The 26,830-nt window shown below is 33.9% G+C and overlaps 2 protein-coding genes across 2 annotated transcripts in view; one reads left to right on the forward strand and one right to left on the reverse strand.

Moving 5' to 3' along the window:
* LOC143914729 (uncharacterized) overlaps positions 1 to 26,830 on the forward strand; it is a 202,877-nt gene that overhangs the window by 135,619 nt on the left and 40,428 nt on the right. The window lies entirely within an intron of this gene.
* LOC143914955 (uncharacterized) lies at positions 22,810 to 25,801 on the reverse strand. The gene is made up of 3 exons (XM_077435391.1): positions 25,554 to 25,801; positions 25,298 to 25,460; positions 22,810 to 25,218 (listed from the first exon to the last, which is right to left on the reverse strand). The coding sequence occupies exons 1-3, from the start codon at positions 25,702 to 25,704 to the stop codon at positions 24,789 to 24,791; spliced, it is 744 nt and encodes a 247-aa protein (XP_077291517.1). The 5' UTR covers positions 25,705 to 25,801; the 3' UTR covers positions 22,810 to 24,788.

Genomic DNA, 26,830 nt, shown 5'->3' on the forward strand with positions numbered 1-26,830 from the left:
ATACGAGGGAAAGGGGCGGGGGGGGGCGAGGAAAACAGGAGGGGTGGAAGTGGAAAAAAAGTTTTTTAAAAGATGAAAAATGCGAAAATAAAATTGCCGCAGGAAAAAGTTTAGCGACGGGAAAGTACTAAATGGCGGTGTCATTAAGAATTCCCTCTTCAGTTTATTAATTCCTACTTCAGCTTTAACAGTGGCGACATATTTTTATAAAAATCCTGAGGGATGCTGCCCAGGGACAAAGGATATTGTTCTGAAACAAATCAACAATTTATTTTAATATTATTAAACCAGGATTAAAGAAATCTGTCGCTCTACATTTACAGTTGTAGTTCTACACATGATTCCATATACATATCATGGAATCTTTACCTCGACGACTGTAAATATGTCAATCTTTCCATATCAGAGTTTGCCAACATACTTGACTTCATTGTTGAAAAAGTTCCTTTATCAAATGGGCAAAATCTATCCTACCCACTATGTCACCACTTTTTGAATATAATTTCAAATTTTATATATAATACATATATACTAGTTTAATACCAAATATGTCTCTCAGAGGGAACCCGTAATAACATCATGACGAAATATAAATTAAAAAATAAATAATAATAATGCAGATGTTTCAAAACTATGAGATCGAATGTATGCGTAGTTACATAACATAATACATATGTACTGTATAATTTAATTTGGATCATTACTCAACAATGATCTTTTTATCTACATTTTTTAGTTACATATTTACATATTTAGCCAGCAGTTTGGCTTAGTGGTAGCGTATATATTTAGCACAACTAAGGTCAAAGGTTCGAGTCCTCGCCAAATCTGCTGGTTAGATTTGGGGTTTTGTGACTCCAAATCGATCGTTTCTCTATCAGAGTTTGCCAATTTTATCTGATCATTGCTGAAACGGTTCCTGAAAATTGGTATTAGATCTATTCCTGTTGTCACAAAAATCTGCCTGTGTATAATTTGTAATAACTATGCACAGTAATCTGAAATCTATAGATAACTATAGACATCTCTATAATTTCGTATTTATTATATGCATAAAAATTGTACACAAAAAAATCAAAAAAAAAATAATCCATAGATGTCTCTATGATGATTATTTATGATTAATTGTTATATGCTATATATTCTGATTATATACATATGTATGTATTACTGTATTTATGATTTCTGATTGTTTATGTATTCTGTATTTCGTTAGCGTACACCCGTCGCATTGGAGCAAATCTGTAATGACGAGCGTATATTGATTTGTAACAATAAAAAAAAAAAAAATATATATATATATATATATATATATATATATATATACATATATATATATATTCATATATTATAGCCACAGTGTAGTGCACTGATAGAGCTATTGCATACCAGTAGAGATTTCGTGGGTTCAAGTCCCGGTCAAATACGCTGCTGGCGGGATCTTGTGTTTATTTAAAAAACACAGATCGAAAGTCTCCTGTTAGAATTTTTCGACTTATCTAGCTAATTGTAACGGATCCAATAAATCGGTATACTCCCTCTCAATTTGTTGCAAATTTGAATTATTAACACCTTAAAATAGTTGAATATTATAAATGCTACCTACGTAATGCATTTGCCGTATATAAAAAGAATTGTTGATTGTCCATAGATCATAGATAAAATCATTAGTACTTCTGTACAAATTTAATCTAACCATATGTGTTGTTTTGTGGTAATTCCTGTCATGGCACATATCAATAGCTTGGTGCACAGATATTGTATGTATGTTCATTTTTGAATTTGTATCGAATTTTAAATTTGTAGATGCTAGACAAATTCAGGTTTTTCCTTTCAAGGTAATTTATATACTCTCGCAAATTTGACTAATTTTCACCTCGAGTTTGTTGAATCTTATAAATGCTACCTACGTTATGCATTCCTCGCAAATTTTCTGAATAGAAAAAAAATGTTGATTGTCCATAGATGTCTCTATTTCATTCTATGTACTGCTATGTTTGAAAATCGTTAGTACTTCTGTACAAAAATTAATCTAACCATTTGCGTCGTCTTGTGGTAATTCCTGGCATGGCAAATATCGATAGCTTGGTGCAAAGATATTGTATGTTCATTTTTGAATTTTTATTTTAAGTTTTGTAGATGCTGGAATAATTCAGGTATTTCCTTTTAAGGTAATTTATATACTCTAGAAAACTTGACTCATTGACACCTCGAATGTGTTGAATCTTATAAATGCTACCTACATAGTGCTTTTCTCACAAATTTTCTGTATAGAAAAAAAATGTTGATTATCCATAGATGTCTCTATTTCCTTATATGTACTGCTATGTTTGAAAATCGTTAGTACTTCTGTACAAAAAAAATAATCTAACCATATGTGTCGTCTTCTGGTAATTCCTATCATGGCACATAACGATGGTTTGGTGCAAGGATAATGTATGTCCATTTTTTAATTTGTATCGAATTTTAAATTTGTATGGAATTTTAAGTTTGTAGATGCTGTAAGGAAAATTATACTCTCGCAAATTCGCTAATTAACACCTCGAATTTGTTGAATCTTATAAATGCTACCTACATAATGCATTTCTCGCAAATTTTATGTATAGAAAAAACTTGTTGATTGTCCATAGATGTCTGTATTTCATTCTACATATGTACAGTTATGTTTGAAAATCGTTAGGACTTCTGCAAAAAAAATAATCCAACCATATGTGCTGCCTTGGGGTAATTCCCCTCATGGTACATATGATATATGTAAATGTATGTAATAAATTAATATGAAATGAAAATATCCTTAAAAATTAAATAAGAAAAAAGGCGGAATCATTCTAGAGGAAAATACTAACTACCCTATTATTATCAATATACTCCATACTGCTAAAAAATTAAGACAATATCCTAACCTATACTAACCTGTAGATTCTATGACAGAATCACTAATAACCATACTAACACACTTGTGAATAGTCTCGGTGATTACAACAAAATGTCTATACCCTTCAGGTATAAATACGGATTATCTAAACACATTCTGCTTTAGATCATCGACTTTAAAGAGTCTTTAATTAATATTATGTATTAGATGTATTATGAGAATTTATAAGAATTGTAAATATGTAAGTTTTTGAGCTCTTTTTCCTATTATGCTGACATTAACATTAGAATAATATAATACTATGTTTACTAACCAAATTAAATTACAATTGTAAAATAGAAAATGATCAGTAGATTAGTAGCTATTAAAAATAGATATAAGATGTATTGTGAACATAATTTCATAATAATAAAAAGCATTTAAAAATCAAAAAAATATATATATTTTTCATTCAAACAAATTTGACAGCATTAATACTACACACAGACAGTTACAGTTACAAAATTTTAATCATTCACAACCCTATCGATTTCTGCGATGAATGACTAGGTAAAATCACACCGGATACGTCACGATCGGACAGACAGCGTAGGGGTGGGATGAGGGGCGAGTCTCGCTCGCATTTGGCGATAATTTGTGGGGGTGGTTGTGGGTGGAGGGTGCGTGCTGCGGTAATGTTTAATATGTCGACACATGTCCGACCTTTCGCGCCCATAATTCAATTATCCCCGAAAGGGGGCGCGAAATGTGTGCGCGTTACGTGCCGCAGATGGTGACACTGCTACACCTCGCATTACGCATTTCTACGTTAATCGGAGCCGAGCCGGGGTCTCCGAACGCGATAACCCTAATCGACGAAGAAATTGAGGGAGAATTTCATCACCGTCTACATATAATATATTACCTATACACTGGATCTCTGACATTGCGTGTCGAAAAATCATCCTTGAATATTTCATGAATGATTTTTACTTAGATAAAATATTTTGATCTTGAAAAAAATTGACCATGAGATTTTGACTGACTGGCTGAGTGGATATGCTTTTATTATATTAATAATTTTCTTATATTTATTCAAAAAATACTAATTTATAGTACACTAGCTGAACCCGGCATGCTTTGCAATGCCACAATAACGCATACAATTCCCGTTCCCGAGTTAAAGTCGTGGTAATCTGACTTATCCAGCGTTTAACAACGAAAAAATGCAGGCAGTGAACACATTTGAAATTATTTCATTGTTTGTTTATTTTACTCTAACAACGCATGTCGCGACGCGAAAATATTTGAAATTATTGCGTTGCAATGCCACTCATTCCGATTTTTCCTATTTCCGTTCCCGTTTTTGGCCAATTGTTTTTACAATAAGCTTCCCGAATATACATACAACAAATCCTGAAAGTTCCACAGTAATCGGTTGAGTGGTTTAGGAGCCTATACGAAACAGACAGACAAATAGACATTCATTTTTATATATGTATGTATGGGAGTTCGGTCTTTCGTGTCATGCGGGGAAGACGTGCTTCTGCGTTCTCCCCGCTATTACTCGCTTAAACCCGGCTATTGCACGAAATTTAATCTAAAAACTTAACCATCTACTCACTTATTTTACTAATTGCATCCTAGTATAATTTAAGTGTAAAAATAAACAGCAAATCGGTCGTAAAAAGCGGTTTTATATCAGTTATTTCGAAAAATGTTGTGCTAATTTTTGTGTCGAATCTGAGCAAAAGCATATACGAACGAGATACATCTCCTTACCTGAATACAAAAAAAAGGGTCCTTCGTCAGTCAAGGTTCCGTCCCACAGAAGCAATAAATCTTCCACATAATTGCTTCCAGCCAAAAAATCTTTAACGAACTTTACTTAATAGAATAATAGCAAACAGAAACGGTGTTTCCCAACTGTCTATCAGTTCTTTTCATATTTAAATTATATTAAAGTAATTCGTGTAATTTTATATTCTTTACTAAAGTTATTATTAAAATATTAAATTGCAAACCGCACTCACATATATAAATCCGTTGTCTCCAAAGAGGCGTCTCACGATAAAGATCTGTAAAAAAGTAGTATAACAATTGCTAATCTATTATTATCATAACTAACTACTTTCACTTACAAAGTAACCCTGTTAAATGGCATGTAATAACTCATAAGTGATCCAAGTGATATATAGTATTAAGAATCTCGAGCAGGTACACTTGTCAAATCTTCCAAGTGTACGCCCCCACATCTAGCCACCCAGACGAGGAAATAGAAGACTTCTACGAAAAAATACAGGGCGCATACGATAATAGCCGTCACCACTTTAAAATAATCATGGGCGACTTTAACGCAAAAATAGGACAAAAGGCAAATACAGAAAGAGCAGTAGGCAATTTTGGTACCGGCCAAAGAAACGACAGAGGCGATCGCCTCATAGAATTCGCAGAACACAACAGGCTCTTTATCACTAATTCATTTTTCAGGAAAAACACCAACAATAAGTGGACTTGGGAGAGTCCTAAAGGAAACAGAAACGAGATCGATTTCATCCTAACAAATGCCCTGCACTCCGTTAAAGACGTTAGTGTTTTAAGTAAAGTAGATATAGGCAGCGATCACAGATTAGTCCGTGCCAAGATGGCCATTAATATAAATTGCGAACGTAGGAAATTAATAAAAGGATGCAGTAACTCTCCAGATTTCGCTCAACTAAGGTCTAGGAAAAAGGAATTCGAACTCGAACTTGGAAATCGATACGGGAAATTAAACCCAGAAGCAGACATCGAGGAAGTGAACACTGTAATTAGTTCGGTTCTAACCTCAACAGGTAAGAAATTAGGTGGATTCAGGAAACAGATTAAATTAAGCAAAATTTCAGCGGAAACAAAAAACCTAATTAAGCATAAAAGGAATTTAGATAGGGATAATAATAAGCAAGAATACAATCTAGTAAATAAGGAAATTAAAAAGAGAATAGTCAGGGATGTCAGGGATTTTAACAGCAAGCTAATAGAAAATACCATTAAGAATAACCGTAGCCTGAAAAAGTGCAAACAGGATCTTTTCTTAGGCAAAAACCAAATGATCGCAATCAGATCAGAGAGCGGAGTAATAATTAGGAATAGAGAAGAAATCATAGACAGAGTTTACACGTTCTATGCAAAACTATACGAGAACGACAACGGCCAATTCCCCGCTCTGGAATCAACACACGGCCAAAGGGTTCCTGCAGTATTGCCTAGCGAAGTAGAGGCCGCGCTAAAAACTGCAAATAACGGTAAAACCCCAGGGGAAGATAATATTCCCATTGACTTACTAAAATGTGGCGGCCCCCCCCTAATTAATATCTTAGCTAGGCTTTTCAGCAAATGCATCCAGAACCAAGCTATACCAGAAGGATGGAATAACGCAACTATCATTTTAATACACAAAAAAGGCGACAAAAGCGATATCAAGAACTACCGACCCATTAGTTTACTTTCAGCGGTCTACAAGCTCTTCACGAAGGTTATTACAGAAAGGCTGAAGAATATCCTCGACGAGAACCAACCTATAGAGCAGGCAGGGTTTAGGGCAAATTTCAGCACAATGGACCACCTCCAAGTAGTTGGCGAACCAATCGAGCGCGCCAACGAATATCAACGGCCATTGTGCCTAGGTTTCGTCGATTATGAGAAAGCCTTCGATACAGTTAGTCATAATGCAGTACTTAACGCTCTAAAAACACAGGGAGTGCCGGAACCCTATGTGGGACTGTTAGCTGCAATATATAAGAATCCCACAGCTTCGGTTAAAATTTTTTCAGGTACAGATAGATTTAGCATAGGAAAAGGAGTAAGACAAGGAGATACAATCTCGCCCAAGTTATTCAATGCGGTGCTTGAGGGAGTTTTCAGGAAATTGGATTGGGATACAGCCGGAGTAAGCATCAATGGTCGCTTTTTGAGTCACCTTCGGTTCGCAGACGATATAGTTCTAGTTGCTCGTGATTCAGGTGACCTACTCATCAGACTAACACAGCTGGACAGGGAAAGTAGAAAAGTAGGATTAAAAATTAACGTAGATAAGACTAAACTAATGTTCAATAGTTATTGCATGCCTGATAGCATCCCCTTAGATGATAAACCAGTAGAAGTAGTAAATAATTATTTATATTTAGGTCAAATAATTGACATGTCTGGTAGTAAAAATGAAGAGATAAAGAGACGTATGAAATTAGGGTGGAGTGCATTTGGACGGATGAATGCTGTTTTTAAATCAAAAATGCCACTCTGCCTGAAGAAAAGGATCTTTGATCAATGCGTTTTGCCAGTGATGACGTATGGATGTGAAACTTGGACACTGAACGCCAAGATGCAAAATAAAATCCAATGCACTCAAAGAAGTATGGAACGCTGTATGCTTGGCATAACGAGGAAAGACAGGAAGCGGAACACGTGGGTGAGAAATATGACAAGGGTAGTGGACATAGTGGATAGAGTGAAGAGATTGAAATGGCAATGGGCGGGTCACGTAGCTAGGAGGATGGACGAAAGGTGGACAAAAGAAGTGCTTGAATGGTACCCGAGAGAAGGCAAAAGAGTAAAAGGAAGACCGCAAGGAAGATGGGTGAACGAAATTAGGAAAATGTGCGGAATGAGATGGATGAGTGTTGCGCAAAACAGAGACGAGTGGAAGCGTGTTGGAGAGGCCTTCATCCAGCAGTGGATGGCGAATGGCTGTAAATGATGATGATGATGATGATGATATGTATGTATATATGTACGTCCAGATTATCAGAACCCAATTAAATATAACTAGTTAAAATGGTGAATCGTCTTTTGAAAATAATGAAATATAATACATATCAGATTGTCGGTTTTTAAAACCCGGCTTTTTGATACATTTGAAAGATTGAAAAACCGTTTTTAATTCTAAAAAGCATTTTTTACATTTCATTTCTAAATGAATATGCATTATATGTTCAAATAAAATAGACTCATACCCAGAGATCGGCGGACAATTTTTTTTTGCCCACAAAAAATGGTTAAAGCAAGAGAGCAAAAAAAAAATTTTAACAATAATAATTGACAATAGTGAACCAATTTTGTGGGCAAAAGAAAAATGTCCACCAATCTAAGATGTCCACCAATCACACACTAAGATGCCAATCTATTTTGAATACATAATAAAATATGTACATGAAGACGTCACTTTCAAGATATGTACTCTTCTTCGAACAATGGCCCATTGCTATGATATTGCAAGGAATTGAATTACCGGCCTACCAAAATTCTTACCCAGTCTCTCAAAAAGAGGTTTCTAGCCTCTGCATTAAGTCTTTCAATGCGATTTTTTTTTTACAAATAAAATTGAAACCGGGTAAAGTAAGTTTTTAAAAGAATTCAAAACCGCAAACCGATTTTTTCAAAAGACAGTTTTTGTATATACTTGTATGTAAACTCTAATACAAACATAAAAAGGTCGATTAAAAAAATTAATATTACAAAAATTCTAGACGCAAAATGACAAAAATTCTAGACGTAAAACTATAAGAATAAAATTATAGAGGGGGTTGATTTTTTTGTCATAATTTATTAACGACTACGAATCAGATAGGGAAATAACCTTATTAAAAATTCAACCGAGGAGTTTTTTGATTTGAAAAAGGCTACAGATGAAAATCTCATAATGGAATTTTTCTCTTAGGAAACTACATACATATTTACATATATAGAATAAGCATAAAAACTCAAAAACTATTAAATGGTCGCGATTATTTGTTTGTATAGAGATTGGACGTAGCTTATAGAAAAATATTAGCTATTTTTCAGAAAAATGAGAACTGCTCTAAAATATTCCGAGCTGTATTCTGCATATGCATATATGTATGTAAAATAATGTATGGATAATAATTTCCTTGTAAATACATCTGCTAATGATTTAAACGTTGCAACACATAAAGTCCGCTAAGAAAACAGTTGAGCTTTCATTTAAATTGCATTTAATTTTAAATAGAATCCCCGATAGTAGCCTGTGCTCGAGGAAACTTCTAGGTTGCATTTAATGGATTCTGGAGTGGCAGATAGGTCTGAGTGTGTATCGTCGAGGGTCATGGAGGTGGTTGGTTGGCTGTTGGCCGGCCAGGGGTGATAAACAAGGGTCGGGGGTGGGTCACGACCTACACAACCAACAGGTTGCCGACGGGGACCCCGACATGACCTCACCGCGTCTCCTCTTTGTTCAACTTTCGCACATTTTCACTCTGCCTCATTTTCCTTTAAATCAATTTTCGTATTTATAATAGTTCTAGTTAGAAGTACATGAAATTTTTAATTAAAAAATATTAGGTTATAAAATTTATAATATCAATTACATGTAAAAAAATTTCAGTCCGATTCAGCTAACGATTTGAGAGATAATTAAATTCAAAAACTTAAATAAAAAGAGGACACCTATAAAAGGAGGTACCCTATAAGTACACCTATAAGAGGAGGAAAATTTGAAAAAAAATTAAGTCGTGTCGATAAGAATTTCAGGAACCAATACTAAGTTTCAGTTCGACGGGACTAACGGTGTTCAAAAAATCCCCAAAATACACGGACACATACACATTTTTTCTATATAATGAAAACGTGATCAGTGATCGATACTGAGTTGGAATCAGTCAAAATGATCACATGATCACAAAACTTCATCTATTGTTACTACGTACATATATAAAGTAAAAATTGTGGATCAAACACACTTTCTTGATACCTCCTGGGAGACCTTCGATCTAGAGCTCCGAGCCTTTCCAAAACTGATCTTAAGTCTTCATTCTTAGAGTAATATGCCAAATTTAGTGTATTCAAATTCAAATGTCATTGAAATTGTATTTAATGCCGCTTTTTCTATGCCACGAAGTGCATACAAAATTGAACGGATGCGGTGCATCCGCTCTAAAATCGCCAGACAAATTGAACGACTGATTAACGGACGGCTGCTTTAAATGCAATTCTTGTCTTCTCGAATGATAGATTGCACATCAGATGACGAGTAACCTTTCGATGTGCACAGATGCAATTATTAAAATTGAGATGGATCTTTATGGCGAGTTTAATAAAGCAAGATAAGGTTCCGAATCTTGCCTTATTAAACTCGCCAGAAAGATCCAACTCAATTTTAATAATTGCATCTGTGCACATCGAAAGGTTACTCGTCATCTGATGTGCAATATATCATTTGAGAAAACGAGAATTACGTTTAAAGCTGCCGTTCTGTTAATCTGGCGATTTTAGGGCGGGTGCACCAAACCCAATTGAACATAATTTACCTTAATTAAAATAATAAGTTAAATATTGAAAAAGTGGCGGAAGTCCAATCTTCAGCTACTAAAACACTATCTCTGTTTAATTTAATGCACAAATTATTTTTATTCGATATGTCTAGAATCTCGGAAAAGCAGAATAAACGTATTACAGACGACCAATATTTTTAAATATTGTCAAACGCAAAACATTATATTTAATATTTTACGAGATATTTCTCGGAATGAAGAAAAATGGACTAATGCCAATTTCAATTATAACGGCTCATATATCTTTCGCATGGATATAATCACTTACAAATTATATTAACCACTAATCGTTGAATCTATTGTGGTTTGCGCAGTTTATAAAAAATAAGATTAAATTCAGAAAATTTTGTATAGAAATCCGATTCCTACCAAAAACTGTCTAAAACCAAGTCAAAATACTGTGAAATGATTTATCGAATTACGTGGTTCTAAAAATCGTATTTATGCAAACTAACTTAAATTATAAGGTAATATCATATTATAAATACTATAAAGTAAAATAAACGATGATCACAAGCTATTATCAAGAAAATGTATTGTAAACATTTATGAACAGTAAATAGCATTTCTGTACATAATAGACAAAGAAATTAACATTATATTTTTATATATAATAAAAAAATAGCTCAATTGCTCAACCTTATCCAATTGGGAGTAAATTGTTAAAATAAAATTAAAAAATTTCCTTTTAGCAGTCTAAGTACGATTATAGTGCCATGAAATGGTGTTTTAAATTTTATGCTTGTTAATTTAAAATTGTAGATTTGCACAGCCGACAAACAAACATTAATCTTTCTATATTCTATTAGACGTGTAGCTAAAATTGCGCATTCGAAAGGTATCACATTAATCGTTCGTTATATGTATTATATCAAAGTACAAAAGCGCGGCGTGAAAGTATCAATTAATATTGTACGTAGGTTTCCTTCAACAAACGTATTAATTTACACAAGATATCTTAAGAAGTTCTTATTATAATTTGAGATGTTTCAAGATGACAAGGAGGCGTAAATTAGTGACGTGGTAATTTAAGTATGTGTGTATGTACTTGAGACTATTAGATTATGTTTCATGTCGAGTATTATTAACATTCAAAGTATATAGACAATAACACATATTTCGAGCTTAGAGCTACAATATTTGAATATTAATTTAAACAAGAATAGAGGAGAATACTAAGTATAATTCAATCATTGAATATATGTAATGTATTATTTAATAGTAGACTCCTCAATATATATTTATTAAAAAAAAATAATACCTGTTAAAGTTGTATAGTCGATTAATGTATTTAATTAAATCATTTTTTTATATATTATTATTTTCATTTTTGTATTACTATTGTTTTATTGTACAATATTTTTTTCATAATTTAAATAAGAAAATTATAAAATTAGCATATTTGCTACATTTTTGTTATATAAATGTTCGATAAAAAAGCTGTAAGCTTCCTAATATATAATAAAATTAAAACAATCTTTATAACTGAATTATTAAACGTGTGCAAAAAAAATAGAGGTAAGTTTTGAGCTCTTTTATGATACACTAGTGGTGCTAACCGGCTTCGCTCGGTAAATGGAAATGAAATGAAAACCATGAAAAAAATCATCAATAATCGTAAGCGACCCATAAAAGAGGTTTGTAAAAATTGATTTGAATAAAAAAAAAATTATATTATTTAACAACCGACCAATCACAAACGTCTTTGACCAATCCAACCAATCAGAAAGGACTTTGACGACAGCCAATTAAAAACGAATTACAGACGCCGTTTCGGTTATAAATTATTTAGATAAAATTAATGCTCAGATTTCAATACTTGTAAAATATATAAAATAAATTATTTATATTATAAGAGTCTTGATTTTATTTAGAAAAATGCTTAGGTACAGTCTTAGTTTACAAATTTTTAAGGCTTATGTAAATCATATTTTTTAAAACATATGTACACGATTTGAATAAAAAACGCATACAGATAAATCCCATTTTTACTTTAACCCAGTTTCTAGATTAATTACCAATTTCGATGTCCATTCATTGCAAGATTTATCTGTATTCAAAGTCAAACTTTGATCAAAACTTCAAATACAAAAGTGGCGAAATTTGAAAATCGGCGAATTGAAAGTAAATTCACACCCCAATCGAATCAAATATAATTAAATATAATGAAATACTCACTCAAATTCAAAAAATTGGCGCGGGAAAGCTTCAAAGATTCGCGTCGACCGCGAAGAAGTTCGAGCGCGCCAAATTCAAACCGGAGCAGCGCGGCGCGGCGTATCTTCAAAACCGGATACAGCGAGGGTCTGAGAGACTTTCGACCTTCGACGACGACGACAGTCAACCGAGCTGATCGTCAGCCCTCTTATTTCGAAGGGTATCGATTGACGTGAGTGCTTGCGAGGGCGCGAGCAGCCGCCCCGACAGCTGACGGACAAATGTGGTGATAACCGACGGGGGCGCCGGCGCTGCACGAGGGGGTGCTTCCGCTGCACCCACCCACTGCCACCCCCTAAATTCATCCCCCAAAACGCACACGCTATATATATCCCGTTTTATTGTTTCAAACCGTGCTAGAAAGTGCATCGGTGCATAATTCAGCTGCATTCTTAAAAGTTTGCCATCACATACGTCGTTTCAACGTGTGTGATTTCATTCAAATTCTCCACTTTTCAATTTTATAATAAGCTAGCAGTTTCGTCTTTTCACTACAACTCAATCTGTGACAAATTTTTCATTGAATAACATTGTTTCACGTGTCTAAACTTTAGCTATTGAGCTTCGTTTCAAAACCAACTACATACATACATTAAGTACTATGAGCAGTATTTACATATGTAGTAAATACAAAACCACTTCAATTAACCACTATGTCATAATTGAAATTCAGTTAGTTTAGAAATACACCTCAACAGTTGAAGCTTTGACATGTGAAACAATGTTATTAATTGAAAGATCTGCTATGGATGATATCGTTTTTCTTAAACTTGATATACTGTGATTGTGAAATGTCTGTGGAAATATTATCGAAAAGGATTCTCTCAATAATACTGGTTGCTAAATAACTAGTAGATATTGAAACAAACAGATGAAACCTGCTTCAGTAGTATGAAATATCTGATTTAATCGTACAATCTACAACTACAAAGATAGTCAAAAATTTCCAAGTATATAAATTGAATGTTTAAATGTTAAAAAATACTTCATGGCTTTGCTTTATTTTCTCGTAAGTACGGTATTTAAATCCTGGAATAGTTCTATACTATGCGTCATTCGTTAAAATCAGGGTAGAAATTATTAAGACTAGTCAAATTGCTTCAAACAATTGGAAGCAGGTCTGCAAAAATGATCTATTATACTAATCACACTAATCGTAATAGTGGTGTATTTGTTCAATTAATATTTATTTATACTATAATAGTACATTTTCATACAGTGAAGAGAGCGAAGAGATTGAAATGGTAATGGGTGGGTCACGTAGCTATAAGAATGAACAAAATAAGTGATAGAATGGTACCCGAGAGAATGTTTAAGTTAAAAGTTTGCGAGAAAGGTGCATTAGGGTTTACCTGTTAGGCCTTCTTGGTATATATGTGTATATAAAAATAAAATAAAAGGAAGACCACATGGAAGATGGGTAGACGAAATTAGGAAAATGTGTGAGGTGAGTTGCACAAAACAGATAGGAGTAGAAGCGTGTTGGAGAGGCCTTCATCTTGGTGAATGGCTATAAATGATGAGTACATTTTCAATCAGAAGAATTTCACTAGAAGACCAAAACTAATTCCAATTAGAATCAAGAATAAGAAATACCTATGCATTGAGGTACAAGCGAGGTATTATACGAACGCATCTAAAGTTCCAATATAAAAACTTCCAAATGAAAATTCATAGACTATTGCATAATGCATATTATTTTTAAACCATAGCTAATTTACGACCCTTTTATCCTATATGCATCGGGCATAGCACCTGCATCAATTTAATGCTAGGATTCACTCGTGCAAATCAAACGATATCGATGATTCATATTTTATTTTTACATAGATAGACCCAATGCACCTTTCTAGACAATTCATTACAAACATTACAGCATTTTTACATAAATCACTATATTTCAAGAGGCGAAAGAACACGAAAATAACAATTAATTAAACAAATATCCAAGTCCAACCAGTAGTATTAATGATTAGCTCGGGATCGAACCCAATGATCTCTCGGTGCTAAACATTAATGCAACCACCTAGCCATACTGCTGGCTGTATTTCATATCAACATCGTCATACATATACATATACATACATATGTATATAATATCGCTATTCTCTCTGTGTTTCTGTTTGAGATAACTCTCGCTGCACTATAATAGTCGTTTCGATTCGATATATGTACAAATGTACGTCACAGTTAAACCACTGCCAAAACGTAGATACAAATGAAAAACACTTCTATATATGTATAAATACTATTTGCTACCAATGTTTATATTTTAGAATACGCAAACGTGTTCTGTTTTCGCCAATTCTTTAAAATACTCCTATATGCACAGCCATGGGGCTTTTTAACCATTTAGCTGATCAGACGGACATTGACGTATTTAGTGTTACATTTGGTCGGTTTATAGGATCTTTTCTGATATTCTTTTTTATTTTATTGTTAATTTTATATTATAAGATTTCATTATATGTATGTTTTTATTATGTAAGTTACTTAAATGGGTTTTTACCTGGGTTTGGCAGAGAATTTACCGCCATCTATTGAAAATTTATTTAATTAATGAATTAATTTTTCTATTGGTGTTTTATATTGTTTGCATGTAGGTAAGTAGGTAGTTTTTACCTTATTTTTCATATAGCCAGCAGCATAGCTCGGACGTTAAGCTTCTGCTTACCGTCAAGAAGGTGCCGGGTTCTATCCGTGAATGAAAATGAATTTTTCAGAGTATGCTGTTGGTCAGACCTGGATTTGTGACTCCAGGTTGATCGTTTCCTATCAGAGTTTGCCAATTTTCTCTGATTTCATTGTTGAAACGGTTCCCGGAAAAAAAAATTGGCTAAAAATCCTTCCTACCTACTATGTCACCACTATTTGAAATTTGATTTATGTACAATAAAAATTTATGTACAATTCATAGATGTCTCGTTTATTTGCGAGTTTTTTCAGTGTCTCGCAATTCAACGACTTATAATAAAAATGCTGCATTTGTATTTGTAATTGGCCAGGAAGGCGCATTGGGATTTACCTGTAATGCCTTCCTGGTATATATGTAAAAAAAAAAATATATATATTAACAATTAAATATAAATATTGAATTAAATATATTTGAAAAAAAATGACCGCGTGGGGATCGAACACATGTTTAATATGAAAAAGATGACACATTTCTTTTAATTTTGTTTTATTTAATAACTTAATATGCCAACATCGGGTGTGGGTCACTGCAAGGAAAGTGACTTGATGGAAAGTCGAAAGATGGAATAAAACTATAAATATTTATATATTAGAGATAACGAGAACCTATAAAGCAAGTTTTATAAAATCAAGAGTGAAAAAAGAAAAAATTAAAGGCGTTTAAACAATTGAAATCTGACATGGCGAAAAGTGAGAATAGTCGAAACAAACGGTGGATAAACGTCAACGACTATCTCGCCGGGCAGATTTCAAACGCGTCTTACACGATATTTTTACACGATCATAATGGCGCAGGATCCATTTACTTATATTGATGACCAAAATGAGCAATATGGCAAAGTGTGAAAAAGATCGGATAAGAGGCATTTTTTTTCCAGATTTGTAATCGTAAGTGAAACGTAAAGGAGGTTTGTAAAAAATTTAAATCGATTCGTTGACTCGTCGTTTATGTAGATCGAGGTTATCTATCTTTTTCAGCTTGTTAGAAGTAAGCTAGAGTTTAATGCGATTGTGTGGAATCCGCATGAAGCAAACTACTCTCTTTTTATCGAAAAAGTGCAAAAAGCATTTTTTCTTTTTCTTTTTAAGAAAGAGTATGGGTACTACCCATATCTCTATCCTACTCCTTTCCTTTTGGGCATGCTTGGGTATAATTCCCTTGAACTTCGGAGAAACTTCTCGTTAATTCGTTTCGTTCTCCAGCTATTGCGTGGTAATACGTCATGCCCGTTGTTGCTGGAACAGTTGGAACTTTGTGTCCCTAACAATGGCTCCTATTCCAAGAGCTATTCGACTTCTCAATGAAATCGTTGCTGCCGTCCCTGAATGTGATATTTTCCACCTTGGGGAGCGTAGATTATCGGATGTTATTTTAACATATTTATCTGGTAACCTGCGCTCATCATTACTTTCATAATTTGAATGTGATGTATGAGTGGATTCTTAATCTACTCTCTTCCATTTGGGCCTCGCTGTGATTTTATTTTTTATTCATATTTTGTTTTATTTCATTTTACTTTTTCTTTCTCCTTTGTACATTTTTATGTACTATTTTAATTTTGTTCAGTGAAAACAAAGAATGGGATTTATGGATTTTATTTTTGATTTTTACACTTTTAATGTATTATTTTCCTTTTGTTACTTTTTTTATTATTTTATTTTACCATGTTTTCTGATTTTGCTTTTTTCCTTTATTTACAGTTTACTTGTTTTTATATCTTTATCAAATGTAGGCCATTGTGGCGCATTAGGTTCTTCCTGTAATGCTACAATGGTCCAAAACTATTAATAAATAAATAATGTAATCCTGGCACACGGTAAAAATCTTTCAAATCCCTAACCCCGACCTACGCTAACGACGAGTCCGCGAGTAATCAAATAACACTCGGCTAATAAACAGCCGTATTGTCAAAATGAAATGAAAAATTTAGAATAGACATCTTTACAATGACAATATTTCCAACTGATTTAGATATGTATGTATATTTTGAACTTATTTTCATTGAATTTAAATCCGATTATGTATTTCTAATATGTTGTGAGCTCGCTTGTACCTCAATGTATGGGCATTTCTTATTCTTGATTCTAATTGGAAATTCGGCGAGAGTTTTCCAGCGCTGAAAGACGTATAAAAAACGCTGAAAGATAGTTAGCCCCCTCCCCTTCCGGTCAGCCAGCCAATCAGATGGATATGGGGCGTGCCCATCTTTGAGGCCGCCCACCATACACAAGTACAAGAAAATCCCTAATCCGATTATTTTACATTAATAATTTTTCACTGTGTAAACCCAGCTTATATTGTATAAAAGCTTATTCTTCGCCAATGCTACATATGTATTTATTTTATTTATTTATTTTTTATTTTTTTATTTAATTTACACCAAGAAGGCCTAACAGGTAAACCCAATGCACCTTCCTGGCCAAAGACAACTATATAAACATATATGTACACCATCCATATATACACAAATACTTACACGTATACACAAATACACATACATACATATATAAATATAAAAATACACATATATACATATACATACATACACACCTACACATATATATATATATATATATATATATATATATATATATATATATATATATATATATATATATATATATATATATACATACATACACATATACATATACATAAACACATACACATACATTACATACATCCATAAACATACAAACATTATACATGCATATACACATAAACACATAAATACACATAAATAAAGATAAATTACTCATATATATATAAAAATAAAAAATAGCATACATATATAAATAAAGATAAAACCAAAATACATACACATTATGCTAAATAATAAAATTACAAAATGAAAACAACATGTGTAAATATGTATGTAGCTAGAAGTCATTTAAAATATGCTGCCTGACAGAACTGTATGATGAAGTAAAAACATCAAGGCTCCCAGAAAGCAGGTTAAATAGTCGAATGGCTCTTGAAAGGGGTGAGTCATCAAGCACATTAGTTCTGGCCCGAATAGGCAGGAATAGAGTTCTGGAGCTAGATTCTCTCAGTTTCTCAAGTACTCTAAGTTTAAGATTACACAGAACATGTATAATATTACGGGCAGAAGTCCCATTGAATTGAATCTCGTATCAAAAATATAACGATTTCTGTTGGCACATCTTCATCGTATCTTTACATCAATTCGATTCCAATTCTACTAAATCCACCAATTCAATATATGTACATATTTTTATTTATTTATTTTATTACATTTTATACCGGGAAGGCCTTACAGGTAAACCCCAATGCGCCTTCCTGGCTAATTACAAACAATACAGCAGACACTAAAACCTGACAAATTAACGAGACATCTATGAATTGTACATAAATTTTATTGTACATTAATCAATCTCAAATAGTGGTGACATAGTAGGTAGGAAGGATATTTATCCAATTTTACTGGGAACCGTTTCAACAATGAAATCAGAGAAAATTGGCAAACTCTGATAGAAACGATTGACCTGGAGTCAATCGTTTCCTGGTCTGACCAGTAGCACTACAGATATACTCAGAATTATTTTCAATAGAGGTCAGCTCATGGGATCGAACCAGCATAACGACCGAGCTATGCTGCTGGCTTATACATTTTATGTAGCCATAGTGACGACTTGGAGCTAATCTGTGAAGTCACTATGGCAAATTTGTAAATAAATCTATATATATGTATATATAAAAATGAATGTCTGTGTGTGTCTCGAATAGGCTCCTAAGCCACTGAACCGATTACGATGGAACTTTCAGGATTTGTTGTATGCATGTCCGGGAATATTACTATGAAAAAAAAACGGGAATGGGTGTCATTGCAACGCTATAATTTCAAATGTTTTCGTGTCTCAACCAACGTGTTCACTGCTTGCGTTTTTCATAATATAAATAAATAGGAACGGAAACGGGAACGAGAACGTGAACGGGAACGGAAACGGGAATTGCATGCGTTATTGTGGCGTTGCAACGCATGCCGGGTTCAGCTAGTAAATAAATAAATATGTTCAATGCGTATAGGATGTGGTCGAAACAATTTGAAGATACATATTCTATGATTTGATTTAGCTAGCTTAGTTTATAGCTGCAGCGTGGACTAGTGGTTAGCATGTTATGTGATCGGAGTGGTCAAGGTTCGATTCCCATCAGTAGCTGTTGGCCAGAACTTGTTTTGGGCAGATTGTCTCCTTTCAGAAGCAATTTTTATGATTTTCGTGGAAACGGTTCCTATAAATAGGCATTTCTTTTCCAATCTCTCTTGCAAATCTCAAATTATTCAGCGTCTTGAAGTTCGCCCATTTCTATGATACAATGCTGCAAAAATTTATCCATAGATGAACATCCCACAGTGACGGGTTGAGTTACTGCATCAAAAGTGACTTGAACGAAAGTCGAAAGATCGAAAATAATGTATGCATGATAAATGGTACTATATATTGGTATATATGTACACATACTATCCGCTCTTCATATGTATCATGGTAAATGGACTATTTCACACGCCATTTTCGATGCAATGCCACTATGGATGATGTTTGTATGAATGCGCATTGTATAAAAATGCTTGTATTAATTGTATTGTATCTGTATTAGTACACTCGTCACTCTGTAAAGGCGAATGTACATGTTCAATTGAAGTAAAATAAAAATATTCGTATATCTACATACACATACATTGTATATGTACATATGTATGCAGGTATTTATATGACATAGTCGTCAACGTGGTCTAGTGGTGAATGTTGAATTATTTCGTACTTGATGTTACGAGTTCGATTCCCCGCTCAGTCTCGCTGTTGGCCAGACCTTGATTTGTCTAGGTCGATCGTTTCTTATCAGAATTTGCCAATTTTTCTGATTTTCATTGAAACGATTCCTGTAAAATTGGCGTTTCCTTCCCAATTTTCTGTTGCGAACCTTTAGTTATTGTTATATCTTAGGTTTCGCCATATTGCTCACCATAGATGTCTCTGTGGTTGTTTATCGAATATAAAATTCGTATTGTTACATGAAAGTTATTCATCGTTATTTATCGTATTAATACGATGTTTTTAATATATGTATACTGACCATAGATGTCAGATATTATTTAGATTTACATGTATTTATGTAATAATTATGTGGACCAGGAAGGCGCATTTAGGGTTTACCTGCTAAGCCTTCCTGGTATATATTTGTAAAATAAAATAAAATAAAATAAAAATAAAATAAACGTAATCGTTTCCGACCCATCATACTTGTACCTACAAAAAGGAGGTTTGAAAAAAAACCATAATAATGTGATCAGTGATAGACGCTAAGCATTACGATAATTCATAATCTCAAGGTCAAATTTTCTCATGATTACCAATACTTAATATATTGATACTTTATTTCTCAGCCCTCGTTTTCTATAACAGTGAGTTTGCTATTCACGAAATATCAATAACAGATACTGTATTATATGACGAGAGGTTATATTTCGGCCGTTTCTTATAGAATGTATACTGTGTGGCTTGATATTGTTGCGTGGGGGTAGGTTCAGTATCCAAATGAAAGGTCAAAGTCACTTCACAGCGTTTATTCAACGATCCCAGATGTTCACATGGAGCCACCGCTCACTCCAGAATGATATGCGCTATGTGTACCAGTGTAGCTTCTTATAAAGTTGCACAGCACAGCTTCCCCGATCCATTAATGTGTCTATTGTCTACCCTGGCGAGTATATTGTTCACGCACGCACTCGTCCAAGTCTGTGAGAACTCCGGCGTATCTTTTGCTCGGACACTTACTGAGTCCCGTTAGCCTAATCCGGGATCTTTATTGTTCACCCACGAATGCACTTAAACAGTGGACACTCACTCTCATGTTCCCACGTTACAATAGCTTACCCCCAATAGCCATAGCTTAAAATATCTACTATAAGATTTATATATTATAATTTATTATTTTATTAATTGAACAATTCAGTCGAATCTAGTATGGATTAAATTCAGAAAACTATTTTCAGGATAATTTTAAATTTTCATCTACATGGTTAGTCCAACTTTTGAAATGAAATAAAAACAAAACTTCATCTATTGTTACTACGTGTAATAGATAAAGTAATAATATTGAACTATTTAGGTTATTGGTACTCGTGGGCCGCTGGTTTACCACCACTAATCGCCTAATCATGCTTTCGCGCCAAAAAAGCCGTATACAACAGTCAATAAGGTCTCGCGACCCATCAACCAATGATATCTCTGTTTGGGTGTACACACTGGTGTATTAATATCATTCAGTTTTGGTCCGTGCTTCATTCAGAGCTGGCAGGCCGACGGATCAAGAACAATAAACTACCTCTACCAAAAATACTGCATCTTTCACTTCGATCTTGGAAACACCTCTACAGAGAAATTTTAAATAATAGAAGCGCCCTTTCGAATTAATAATTCTTATCGGACATACGTCGAGCACCAAGCATCAAATACGACTGATGCTAAAATTATTTAGGATTGTCTGTGGACAATCAACACTTGACAACAATATAACGCCTAAAGGTCTGACCGCACTATGCGTCAAACGAACGATCCAACACTTCACAACAGTGTGCGACAATATTAGGTAAACCGCACTTGAACGACAGCGATGCGACACTACGCAGTAAATTATGTCAACCATTCGTTCGGTACCTCGGAGCAAGATGGACGAAACGGACGCTTTGATATGCGAGGAAGAAGAACAATCGAGAAAAACCAAAAGATTATGGCTACATGCTATTTCAAAGTCACGATATGAAGAAGGAGAATAATTGTCGCAAGGCAACCCCCCGCGGCAACGGCACTGCGTTACGTTGCGAACGGTTCGGTGATTACTAGAGGTAGGATAGTCACAGTGCTATCCATTGTTCGGCAAACCTTTAACAATGCATTTACAACCTTTGAACAATACACGGCCCCCTCAGGCTCCGGTGACTAGTGATTACTAGTCAAATGTGAACCGGTCACAAGACAACCGGTTGCTTTAGATCGGTAACACGTAATCACCCGTCACACTAAAACTGGTCACACCCTAAAATCGGTCAATCAGTTTTCTCGTGACTGATTTTAGGGTGTGACCAGTTTACTCGTGACCAATTTTAGTGTGACGGGTGATCACGTGTGACCGACCTAGCGCGACCGGTTGTCCTGTGACTAGTTTACATATGACTAGTAGTCCGTTTACCTTGCGAACGACACCTTGCGTCAAAGTTGGTCGAAAAGTCGACTATGTCGCACGGTGTCGTTCTACGTCATGCGATTCTCGCGCAGTGCGTTATGTCTCATACAATTTCATACAAACAATATTTGGTTGCGTACTGTTGTGAAGTGTCGGATTGCCAGTTGTCGCATAGTGCGGTCAGACCTTAAAGCCACTTCTATTATTATAACATTTCTCTGCCTCTACATGTCCACGCTACAATACGTTATGATTGTGTTCCCCACATACCCATGAAGGTCTGACCGCACTATGCATCTGCGACACGAACGGCAGCGTGCGGCCAAATATTGTTTGTATGAAATTGTATGAGATACAACGCACTACGCGTCACGCGACAGAGTTGCCTTTTGTATCAACTTTGCCGTGTTGTGTCGTGCTGCAGCAGTCGACGGCCGTATAGTGCAGTCAGACCTTTACTCACTAATATTTTCATCTGTTAGCATTTATAGGATAAAATACAAAATAATTGTAAAGCTTTGTAAATAGTTTTATTAATTTACACATATTCACATCAATACTAAAACTATAATCTAATATATAATTTCGAAAGAGACTTTGTAAGTATGTAAGTATTGTTGATTCGTAAATCCGTGACGTCATCGAACAAATGAATATTCAAATAAAACTATTCGAGTAAATTTAATAAAATGTTTACTATTAGATTGGTCATGTTTAAGCGGTTTATATTATAAATACCGAGCGAAGCCGGGCAAAAACACTAGTATAATATAATAATAAAAAATTCTGTGTTGAGAAAATTTATCTACTAACTAAAATAAATCATCGTGGTATTACATCTACACTAAGATTAATATTGCACAACTTTAACCGATGATTACAATCTTTATTGAAGATATTTGATAGGTTCAACCACGTTTATTGACCATAGTAGAAGCTCCTCAATAACAAATAAATAAATTAATAAATATACAATATGGGAAAGTGGAAGTCACTGGTCTAGTTTTACTCGAAGCCAAACAGTTGATGATGATTCTCAGTTAAAAAGCTACAAATATGACCAGCTATCAATAAAAATTCAGAAGGAAAAAATGTTTTTGAATGGAAACTTAAGACTAGATTCAGAATCTTTAATGAGAATGCTGTTAATGCATCCAAAAATACGAAAATAACTGAAAAAATATGCTATTGCTAAAACGCAAGAATTAGGGAACAGGGTTAGTTACAAATATAGTACTATGCACATTAATACATTAATCCTGACGTATGTGAGAGAATACCATCAATAAGCATAGTCATACTCAATGCCTTGCCCACATCTGGATGTTGGCGACCACCTCGTCGATTATTTGAAGATATCCGCATCGGTCTTCAGCAGCTCGGAACAGTTCTTCAGCGCTCATATCGATCCACATGCGCATGTTTCGAAGCCATGACAACTTTTTCCTACCAATCCATTTTTTACCTTATATTTTCCCCATGGTTAACAAACGGAGAAATTCATATTTTGGACCCGTATCATGTGCCCGAGGTACTCCATCTTTCTCCGCTTGATGACAGAAACAAGTTCCCTGCCTCTCCCTACCATGCCGAGGACAGCTTCATTTGATATTTTTTTGGTCCACGGGATCTTCAGCACACACCTGTAGACCCACATCTCAAAAGCTTCGATGCGGCTGATCATCCTGGTCGTCAGAGTCCACGTTTCACATCCATGTAGTAGATTGAGATGCTTGTTTGTAAGCGCCGGCTTAATTTTGATAAATGCTGTTCTAGCCATCTCGATGCGGATTCTTAGCCATCTCTTCATTCAGCCAGGTACCCAGGTATTTGAATCTTTTCACTCTTTCTAACACCTCTCCATCCAACGTTAGATCATCGGTGTCTGTTTGCATTCTATCTATCATAAATTTTACATGTATAATATATGATTTTTATTTATTTTTTACATAGATATATTACCAGGAAGGTCTGACAGGTAGACCCCAATGCGACAATTAATTACAAATATTGCAGCATATTTATTTATTACATAAATCACTGTATTTTGAGAGGCTTAATTAACAATTAATTGATAAATTAATCCATTGGATGGATTTAGACTTATTGTATATAAATATTTACATATTTTAGATAAATCAAATTCAGATATTTGTGACGGCGGGTAGAATGATTTTTGCCAATTTGAGGAACCGTTTCAACAATGAAAACCAGATAAATTGGCAAACTCTGATAAGAAACGATCGACTTAGAGTCACAAATATTCAAGTCTAACCAGCAGTATTAAAGATTAGCACGGTATCGAACCCAGTAATCTCTCAGTGCTAAACATAAACGCAACCACCGAGCCATACTGCTGGTTGTAAACATATTTACATACATGTGTTTACTTCCAGACTGATTACATCAATAACAAAGCTACAATATGATGGTTTCCCTGTATATATGTTACATGGGATTGTCGTTCATACATCTCATTGAATCACCTTCTTCATTCGACGTATTTTTCGAGTAATTCCAACACTTCTCTTTTAAACTTCATCTTTTCTTTCTTTTTGATATGTTTCATATCGGCTACGATAGACATCATAAAATTAAAATCGCTTTGATCGGTGTCGCTACTGATTGTCTTTTCAAATATTTTAATGAAAGATGATTCGGTGGAGTCCGATTGTGATTCATTGGGCTCAATTTTTATCAATTTCTTAGGAGGAGATGTACCCGACGGATGCATGATGACTGAACACACATCCACCTTCCGGTCTTCTCTGTTTTCACACGAGTTGTGATCTTCGTCTTCTTGATACGTTTTATTAGGATCTTCGTTGAAATACGTACACCATGTGTTTGCATTGGCCGGACTAGGAGAAATAGATTTCACATTCTGCAAGCTTGAACTTGTTACGTTGTATGAGATAATTCTAAAATTGTACACATAATATAATAAATGTTTTGTTTCTACTATTTGCATAATATTAAACAATATTGAAATATAACTACTTTCTCTTTCTGATGAATTGGGCAAGCCACATCATTTGATAGAAGAATGAAAATTTGATTTCTTTTTCTGTTTCGCCAGATGAAGAAATGGAATCTGTATAATCCCGGTATGATCTCACAAATCTATCTCGTAAATTATCCCACCGCTTCCTCACTATAGTAACTAAGTAATAAATAATAATTAATACAAAAATTTTCATTTGTTAAACATATTTTAATGAAAATCTGTAACGTATGAATATACGATATAACAAACCATCCATATTCATCCTGGACGCGATTTCCATCCACGACTTTTGTTTCTCACTTTCATCTTTGTAATTTATATCTAGCTTGTTATACAGGCTAGGATATTCTTCAACAAGACTTATTAACTTCTGGTCTGATGAAAATTCTTTGAAAGCCATCTAGAAATTGAAACTGCTGTCAAAATAACAGCAGTTTGACTTTTACGCTTTGGCCATAACAGTGCGCTTGCTTCACAGTTGCTGAATTATTAATTTTCTAATAAACGTAAATAAAAATTCTTCACATTATTTCATAATTTTTATGTTATTTTATAAAGAGTTATTAATAAAATCAATACTTAATTTCGGACATATAACTTTCGAGCGAAAAAAATATCCTCGTTAATTCGAAATATGTTCATCGTATAACGATGTTACAGTTTTAATAATTTCATTAAAATGTAATTAAATTATTTTATTTACCACCAATCAATCAACGAAGCTTATCAGAATGGAAGAGATAAAATAAACTTTCACAAAATGACATTTAATATTCATTTCTTAAACAAGTGAAGCTAACAAAAAGCTTGTAAAAAAATTAATAACTCCCAAAACTCCAAAATCTTTTTCAAATAACTTCTTAAAAATTTTCAAAAATTTAATAAATAAGGTAATTCGTTCGAAAATTCGTTGTAATTCAAGTAGTTCTTCAAGAATAATAATAATTCGTCGTAATTCAAGAATAATAATTTTATTTTTATTTTATTTACATCCATTTCAATACATCATATAATATAAACAATAATAACAAAAAAAAAACAACAACAACAATATGCCGTTAATCATACGATATATATGTGACAAAAAACATATTATGTAAAATAAAAATGAAAAAATAGTAAAAACATAATGGATAAGTTAAAAAAGAGGACAATTCATTTCCAGTTGAAAATTATATATAAAGTATCAGTGTACAGTTTTTGGATATTGAAATTTTAAAATAAAACATATACATATAAGTACCCTGAAATATACCTAAGAAATTTTTGTGCCCTATAATAGAATTTGGTTAAATAATTTAAAATGACCTGCCGATAAATATTAAACTAACATAAGACCCGCGGACATTTAAATTCATAAATGAATGAAATTATGGAAAATCAGTTTTTGTGCGTTTTATTTTCATTGAATATAATCTTATCGGGGCCACGTCTACCATATTTACAAATTTATGCAACGCACACAGGCGGCCGAAATATAAAGGCAGCCGAAAGAAATTAGAGGCGAAAAAATTATATTCCTTAAC

The sequence above is a fragment of the Arctopsyche grandis genome, chromosome 7 (assembly GCF_051622035.1).
Source record: "Arctopsyche grandis isolate Sample6627 chromosome 7, ASM5162203v2, whole genome shotgun sequence".
Lineage (NCBI taxonomy): Eukaryota > Metazoa > Arthropoda > Insecta > Trichoptera > Hydropsychidae > Arctopsyche > Arctopsyche grandis.

Excerpts from the sequence above, each read along its gene's own strand:
- LOC143914955 (XM_077435391.1), bottom strand. The coding sequence starts at position 25,704 with ATGGCTTTCAAAGAATTTTCATCAGACCAGAAGTTAATAAGTCTTGTT. Across the intron at positions 25,461-25,553 it reads GTCCAGGATGAATATGGATG|TTACTATAGTGAGGAAGCGG; the intron begins GTTTGTTATATC and ends TTTATTACTTAG. Across the intron at positions 25,219-25,297 it reads CAATTCATCAGAAAGAGAAA|AATTATCTCATACAACGTAA; the intron begins GTAGTTATATTT and ends GTACAATTTTAG.